At 48.6% G+C, this 8,254-nt stretch overlaps 1 protein-coding gene across 2 annotated transcripts in view; it reads left to right on the forward strand.

Moving 5' to 3' along the window:
• Positions 1 to 7,827, forward strand: part of TTLL10 (tubulin tyrosine ligase like 10) — a 106,134-nt gene extending 98,307 nt beyond the window's left edge. For both annotated transcript variants that reach the window (XM_074975791.1, XM_074975790.1), the window contains exons 11-12: positions 6,302 to 6,395; positions 6,956 to 7,827. In XM_074975791.1, the coding sequence (XP_074831892.1) occupies positions 6,302 to 6,395; positions 6,956 to 7,758 (897 nt within the window). In that variant the 3' untranslated portion in view covers positions 7,759 to 7,827. The remainder of the gene's footprint in view (positions 1 to 6,301; positions 6,396 to 6,955) is intronic.
• The last annotated feature ends 427 nt before the right edge of the window (positions 7,828 to 8,254 follow it).

Genomic DNA, 8,254 nt, shown 5'->3' on the forward strand with positions numbered 1-8,254 from the left:
ACTCTGCTTTTGTAGCCCTAATGCTAAAGCAGAAGCTAACACAAAGATACCCCAGCAAAGCAAAGTGGGAGCAGCAAACCCCACTGCAGGTAGTCGTGTACACACCACAGAGCACGATGCCCACACAATAGTGGCTTTTGTGCATGAGATCCGTGGCAGGAGAGAGTTAATGGCAGAGGCATAGAAACTGGCGCATCTCAAATTTCCGTGGCAATTGCCTTTTTGCAATGTTGGCATGCAAAGCCCCAGCTGAGTAAACCTGAAATAGAAAGGGAGATCTGATATCCCTCTTGTCTGGCAATCCCTCTGTGGTTAATTAAAAGCGTTAGCTCCGCTACAGTGCGAACATGGGCCCTGGAGACTATTACGTCTCCATGTATTTTGTATTTGGACAGATAAACAGATCAGTTACTTGAGGATGATTTGATCTATAACCATGGTGGGGTTTTCATTGCTGAGAAACTGGAGACCTATCAGTGAGGAGCATGTTCGGAAGTTGGTTAAAGTGGGAAAAGGGAGGGAAAGAGGAATTTCTGTATGTTTTTGTTTTTTATAGGCTCTTCCTTGTTCCATTCTCCTATAGGGAGACAAAGAACCCAAATCTCCTCTCACATACACTACTGTCAACCAGAAGAACCTTCACTGAAGTCGGTGGAGATACCTCAGGCCAGAACCGGTATAAGATAGAGGAGAGCCAGGCCTTTAACCCAGAGTTCACAATGGTCTGCGGTAGCCTTGACATCTGTACCTATGCCATAGTTACAGGGATGACTGTGTAGTTCCTGGCCGGCACTATTGCATAGTGTGCCGCACCTGTAACGCACAAAGGGCCTGATTGTCCTCTTGGCCATACCCCAATGATTTCCCTGGAGTGTGACTTACATGGCAGTGAATGAGACACATGAGCACGCTGTGTTCTGCCTCGTAGTTGGGCTCCCCTTCTCAAGGGGCGAGGCTGGGATTCTCAGGTTTTCTATTTCCCAGCTGCCCATGTGGAATGGAACAGCTGCAAAGGGGGGTGGAGGGACAGGCTGGATGGCTGAAAGGCTTGAGTGTTGCAGCCGTCACCTTTGAGCTCTGGTACCTCTTCAGCTCTGGTTCAGGGTGACAGCAACTGAGAGACATTGCCATCTGATGTATTTCCAGGGGCCTAGAGGAAGCAGAGCATGTGATGTGGGAAGGGAAGGGGTGGGGGGTGGGGAGGAGTGAGGGCACTGCAGTGTGTACCCTTAGTGGTTAGGCCAAAAACTAACAGGGTCACAGGGATGGATGTCCTCCCCACACCTGGAGGAGGAGGTCCAGAACGAGGAACATTGGTGGGATGAGAGGCTGCATCAGCAATGCTTGTGCTTGAGCATAGCTACAGGTCAAAACTCTTTAGTCTGGCAACCTTGGAACCTGACTGGTACTGAACAAGAGACTATGCTGGACCATGGGAGGACAGTATTGTCTAGCCCATTACCAACACTTCCATGGCTTGCTGGGCCCTTAGAAGACATTGCGGGGTAAATAACAGCTAAATAACAGCACAGACCACTGAGAGCCAGGACTTGTGGCTAGAAACAAGCTTTATGGGGTTGTGGAAAACTTGGCCACACCCATGATAAGTGGACACCTGACTAACTAAAATCATGCCAGATTACAGATGTTGCCAGGCCAGAGAGTGCCAGACTACAGAGGTTCAACCTGTGCAGGCAGTCACCCCCAGAGCCGTCCATCCTGCTCCCAACTCACAGCCACACAAGTAAAGCAGTGATTTGCTGGGAGGGAAAGTGACTGTAGAAAGGGCTCATTTCAGCTTACTCCTATCCACACCCTTGCTCCCTTCTTCTCCAAATGCCTCAGTACCCAAAGATCACTCCCTGGAAGGACTTAAGAGTCCTGTATTTGCCTTCCACCATCTTTGTAAGGCAGTTCGGGCCCAGAGCGTGGTCTGAGGCAGATTGGTAGCAGCAAGCATGCAAACAGAGCCCATGGAAAGCACCACACCACTGCCTCCTCTTGTCTCGGCTGCAAGGAGGAGGGACCAGGCTGGGGGCTTGTTTGTCACAGCTCTTCTGTCTCCTGAATTAATTTTGCCAAAACCCTGGGCACAGCCAGGCTTAGGAGGGGTTTGTTTAAATGGTCTCCAGTCAGGGAAGCAGTCAACAGAAAGGATTGCATCAGCCAGGCAGAAGGGCAGCTCTCCTCAGGGGCCACTGGGCAGACAGGCACATGGTTCTTTGAGCAGCAATAAAGGGACTTAGCCATCCAGCCACAGGAGAGCAGCCTCCAGCGCCGATCAGCTTCTTCTGCCAGTTTGTGAAAGCCAAAGGCCATGGGGCTCAGGGACCCAAGTCCTCTGCAATGAGTAGGTGCAATGCCCCTCATTCCCAAGGCCCTGCTGCCTGTTCACGCCAGTGGGTTTTGAGTGCTGGTAGTGGGGCTACCTAGAGATAGATGGCTCCATGCCAGGTCAATTCCAGGAACTCAGTATAAAACCTACTTTACCCCTCCCAGCTTGCTGGGAGTGAGTTCGGGGGGGGGAGGAATCTGACTGCTAACTTTGTGACTTTTGGCAACACTAAGTAATTCCCTTGTTCCCTCATCCGCACTGCAACCTGAGCATGGGCCTCCTGAGACCCATCATTAACAAGCTGCAATGCATTGCTTATGGATCAGGCCCCCATCATGCTAGGTGCTGTACAAACATGGACCACATAGATACAGGTTGACCCTCTCTAGTCTCTCATGCTCGGGACCTGACCAGTGCCGGACAAGAGAATCTTTGCTGGACCATGAGAGGTCATTGTTGTCTAGCAGCATCACCAACACTTCCACTACTTCCTGAGCTCTTAGAAGACATTAAGGGGTAAATTATAGCTAAATAACAGCCCAGAGAACTGAGAGCCAGGCCCGGTGGCTGTAAATAAACTTTATAAGACTGTGGGAAACTTGGCCACAACCATGATAAGCGGTTGTCAAGCTAACTAAAATCATGCTGGATGACGGATGTTGCTGAATGAGAGAGGTTCAATCTGTAGGCCCTGCCCCGCGCAGCTCAAGGCATTGGACCTCCCTCAGAACCAGCCCTGCAAAGCTGCCTCTGATCTGGGGATTCACATGCAAAAGAAGCACAAATCTCCTGCCCTCCACCCACCCCACAAAAGGCGGGTGGAGTTTGTATGGGAGGTTGCAGTTCAGCTAGTGTCATCTTAGTTATGCAAAAACAACAAGAAGTCCTGTGGCGCCTTATACACTAACAGATTTATTGGCACGTGAGCTTTTGTGGGCAAAGACCCACTTCATGACTGATGCATCTGACACAGTGGGTCTTTGCCCACAAAATCTTACGCTCCAAAAAATCTCTTAGTCTAAGGTGCTACAGGACTTCTCGTTGTTTTTGCGAATACAGACTAACACAGCTCTCCCTCTGATCTTGGTTCTGGAGGCTAAATCTTTTCATTGTTACTTTCCTGACAAGAATGTGCACTCCAAGGTAACCTGCATAGCTCATTCTGTGTGTGCTTGAATGAGCCACCTCTCTCCCACCCTCTCGGTGTATGCACTGATGGAACCATATTTAGTCCACAGCTGCTTTCAAAGGGATAACACAGTTTACCCATCAGCTTTCTCATAGCTTAGAAAGCCAGGAGAGGCTGGATGGCCCAGTGATTATGGACTCAGGAACCCAGGGTTCAATCTGCTGCTGTACAGAGGTTTGGTTCCCGTCTGACCTAGGGCAAGTCTCTTGGTCTCTCTGTCCCTCTGTAAAACAGAAACAAAAGTATGTCCTATGCCACAGGGAGGATAAATACACCGAAAACACATGAGATATTCAAAAGCTACACAGAAGGAAGCCGTATAAAGTAGACAGCATGGAGAGCTTAGAGCCTTCTGTTCATCTGTTTCATTTGAAAGCATGAAAGGGAAACCAAAACCTAATACAGACATTGGCACAAAATCTTATGATCTTGCATTGGGGGCACTGAGCAAAATTTTCAAAGATGGGAATATTTTCACCTGAAGCCAACAGTGGAGCTTAGGTGCCCTCTAGTGGTACCCATACAACATTTCCATCCCTAGGAGAGCTGGCTTTGCTTTCATTTCTGCTCTTCTAGAGACAATCTATTCTTCAAAAGCCCCTTTCTGTGTCTACTCATTTTCCTAAACAAACTGAGAATTCAGAGTTTCATTTTTCCTCTGGTGAAAGAGGAAGAGCTGTGAAGGTAAATTACTGCACCCCCATGGCCTAATTAAAGTGATTGATTTCTAGGGAAAAGACAGGAACATGTGTGGAGGCAGCTGCTTCGAATGATGGGCTCTTCCTCCACAGCATTTCAATAGCAGAGCAATTGTCAGTCCCAGGGCAATTAATTTCATTAAGCCCACTCCCTGCCAACTAGTGAATGCTCTGAACTGCCCAGTAAGTTCTCAGCATGTGCTGGAAGTGGAGGCTGCATAGATAAGGTGACCATATCTCCCTAGGCCAAATACGGGACACCCTGAGGGCAGGGGAGGATGGCGCCTTCCTGGCACCTGAAATACAACTGTCCCAGCCAAAATGGGATGGATGGTCACCTTACTCAGGTGGTGGCTGCCCTGCCGGGGCTGCCCCCCTGATGGAGGGGGGAGGGTGGGGGAGGCATTTGCGGCTCTTAGCTGCCTCGTGCCAGTATTGGGACTGCAGTCCTGCTGGCAAAGCTCCTGGCTTTCCTGAGCCACAGGAAGCCAGGGAAGGGTTAGCACTCGTGCCCGTCTGTCTTCTAGGTCTCCAGAACTGTATGGAGCTGGCAGCCAGGCAGCAACCATGCTGGTGTGGCTCCTGGCTCCTCCAGCCATGGGGACCCAGGAAACAGCAGCAGCTGAATACAGGGCAATTAGCTCCGTTGTTGAAAGAAATCAGGACGCCTTCCTGGTGCCCAAAATGCGGGGTTGTCCTGGCCAAAATGGGATGGGTGCTCACCTTGTGCATAGAGGTATTTCATTCTGAGAGCTTAAAATGTGTTGGGATTTAATGGCTCTGGGCATAATGCTGGTGCTTCGTTTGGCAAGGATTTGTGGGCGCTTTTGCTCTGGTATCTCCACTGCTGTGTCTCGCTTGCGTGCTCAGATTTGAAAGAGCCTAATAAAAGTAAACTAAGCTGAATTTAGCCCAGAGATGCAAAAATCAAGGTTTCACGTGGTTTCCAGTTGAAACCAAAACTCAGCCCTAGGCATGCATAGAAGACAAGCCCTTGAATCCAGGCCCTGGGTTCCCTTGAAACTAAGCTCTCAATGAGCTTAATTTTTATCTCAGGCTCACTTGAAATCAGATTCATCAAAGCATCACCCACCCCAATGAGCCATACAACTTTGCCACAGGTTCATTCCAGCAGGTCCAGTGGAGGGCAATGAAAATTATTAGGGGGCTCGAGCACATGACCTATGAGGAGAGCCTGAGGGATCTGGGGTTATGTAATTTTCAGAAGAGAAGAGGAGCAATTTGATAGCAGCCTTCAACTTCCCGAAGGGGAGCTTTAAAGAGGATGGAGAGAAGCTGTTCTCAGTAGTGATGGATGACAGCACAAGGAGCAATGGTCTCAAGTTACAGAGGGAGAGGTCTAGGTTGGATATTAGGAAAAACTATTTCACCAGGAGAGCATTGAGACACTAGAAGGTGGTACATAGAGAGGTGTTGGAATCTCCAACCTTAAGGGTTTTTAAGTCCCAGCTTTACGAAGTCCTGGCTGGGATAATTTAGTTGGCGTTGATTCTGCTTTGGGCAGGGGGCTGGACTAGACGATCCCCTGTGGTCCCTTCCAGCCCTAGAATGCTATGAGTCTATGATTCAGTTGATAGAAGTGGGTCTTGCCCATGAAAGCTCATGACCTAATACATTTATTAGTCTTTAAGGTGCTACAGGACTGCTTGTCACTTAATAGATGTTATGACAGAGCTACATAAAAAGATGCAGTATACACATGTGCAGGTACATATTTAAGATAAAGAATACGGAAGTATATGCAGCGTCATTTCTAGCTCAGTACGCTGGTGTTAAGCCCTAATAATGGATGGCTACCTCGTAACAACTGATTCACCATCCTCAGCATGGCTCATGAGTGTCTTTTTTTTAATGAAAAGCATGGTGAATGTCATCCGACGGCAGGGTTCGTTATGAAAGTTTTGCACAGCTGTAGTCTGGTGCCACCATCAGACGGAGATGTGGTTAGCCACCCTAGTTATGTTTGCTCTGTTAGCTTGATTTCATGCAACCTGCCCTCCTGTTCGTGAATCAGCCCCAGTGCTCTTTTCTGTGCAGACTGTGCTTGCCTCTTTTCAGGTCTGGCTCCTGGAGATGAATGCCAACCCCGCACTGCACACCAACTGCTCAGTCCTGCAGGATGTCATCCCCACTGTGGTCAATGAGACTCTTGGTAAGTAAACAGCTCTGCAAGCCAGGCTGAAGGGTCCCTAGGATGCCACATGAGACATGATCACCTTGACCAAAGCCACAACTACATGGCCATTGGCTTGGTACAAAACATGAGTCAGGTCAGGTTCTGTTTGCTTAAGACTTTTCCAGGATCTCTTGCTCTGAATGGGGTCTAATGCCCACTGCAATCAATGGAAAGGCCTGCTAGCAAAACTTTGCTGCCTGGGTTATCCCTTGGTATATGCATGCAATTTGTACATGGTACTTCAGTTTAAGACAGCATTATAACTATTTTCTGTGGTCCAGTGTGTAGCACAGAAAGTGCCTGAGTTTGTGCAGGATGGTTTGATAGTGTCCCGGCTGAGTTTCCTTTCATATAACCGTTGTGCAGAGGGAGGTTTTCAGGGTGGTGGTGATTATGCTTAGGTACGTGGCCGTGTCCTGAATGCGCTTTCAGTGAGTAAGCAGTTGTGTGTGGTGTACTGTGTCGGATGGGTTTTTGAGGTCAGGGGATGGGTGTAGAGGTGGTTACTCATGCCATGATTATGTTTTCTGTCACAGATTTGGTTCTGGAGATTTTCCACAAGCTCTTGAAAGGCCAGAGGATTTTACCTTTGCAGAAATTGTGCCATTTTGTGCTGCTCCACAACGGGAGTGCCCCTGAAGCTGGAGCAAAAGCTTCAAAGACTAGGAACTCTGTGGGTCTCACTAGGAGCCAAAGATCATTGCTGGAGAGCTCTAGCCACTTTGTGCAACACCCTTCCAAAGCAGCAGAGAAGTCTCCAAAGAAACCAAGCGGCTCTGGGGAAACCACCATCTCCACTCCTCAGAGGGTTTCCCAGAGAACCGTTTTAACTATGCCCCAGGTGCAGATCACGGACATACACAGGGGCTATGCCTGCCATCCTTTCAAACCCCCAGTCCAAAGTGGCCAGGTGAGCAGGACTTGCAGCCAGTACATTATCAAGCCTGTGTTATTCTCAGAAGAAAGTAGCCTGGCAAAGCCCAGCACAGATGATGGTTCAGGGAAGGACATGGCCAACGCTATCAATTCTACGGCTGCTGCTTCAAAAGAGAACACCTATAGCGTGTGGTTACAACAGACTTTCAGGATTAAATCTCCCACCTCCACGAAAGAAGATCTGGCCTTCACCAGCTCACAGAAGGTCTCTCTACACCTCCAGTCCAAGGTCTCAGATGGCTCACCATGCTTGGAAGACCATCCCAAGTCATTCTGCCGACTCCTAACTCACCCCATGGCCAAGGAAACACCATTGACCATTGACAGCAAAGCATTAGCTGCATCCCAGTATGCAGAACCACCTCCAGACCACCAGAAAAAAGTGTCCCGTCGTGGATCTTAGACTGAGCTTGCTGTGTGTTGAATACATGAGGTTTTCCCATAAGAAACATAAACATAACCCCAAATCATACTATATTTCTGTGATGTCTCCACGCATTTTATGGAAACAGTCCCTGATTTTTAAAAAGCTACTCTGCTGTCATGTTCAATGAGAGAGAGGGCTGGTGGTCAGTAATCAGTGTATTGCACAAGATAACACGTATCCCACAATCAGCATGGATCACCCCCTCCCACCCCTCAAACAGCAGTCGATTTAGAAAGCATTTCCATTGCACTTGGTGGGGCTTATTTTTTGAAGAATAGCATCTTCCTTTAAATCCCTGGCACGAGACTTAAACTTCTGAGTGCGATGCTCTCTTCCAGCTGAGCAAACCCAGTGATACGTACCCACGTAGGCCATAGTGTGTTTTTTACAACTGTTATCTGTAGCAAGCACTCTTAATCATGGATTGTTCTGGGTATCTGTGTCCGTGTTATTGTCTTGCCACACACTCATA

This window comes from Carettochelys insculpta, chromosome 23 (genome assembly GCF_033958435.1).
Source record: "Carettochelys insculpta isolate YL-2023 chromosome 23, ASM3395843v1, whole genome shotgun sequence".
In the NCBI taxonomy this organism is placed as follows: Eukaryota; Metazoa; Chordata; order Testudines; family Carettochelyidae; genus Carettochelys; species Carettochelys insculpta.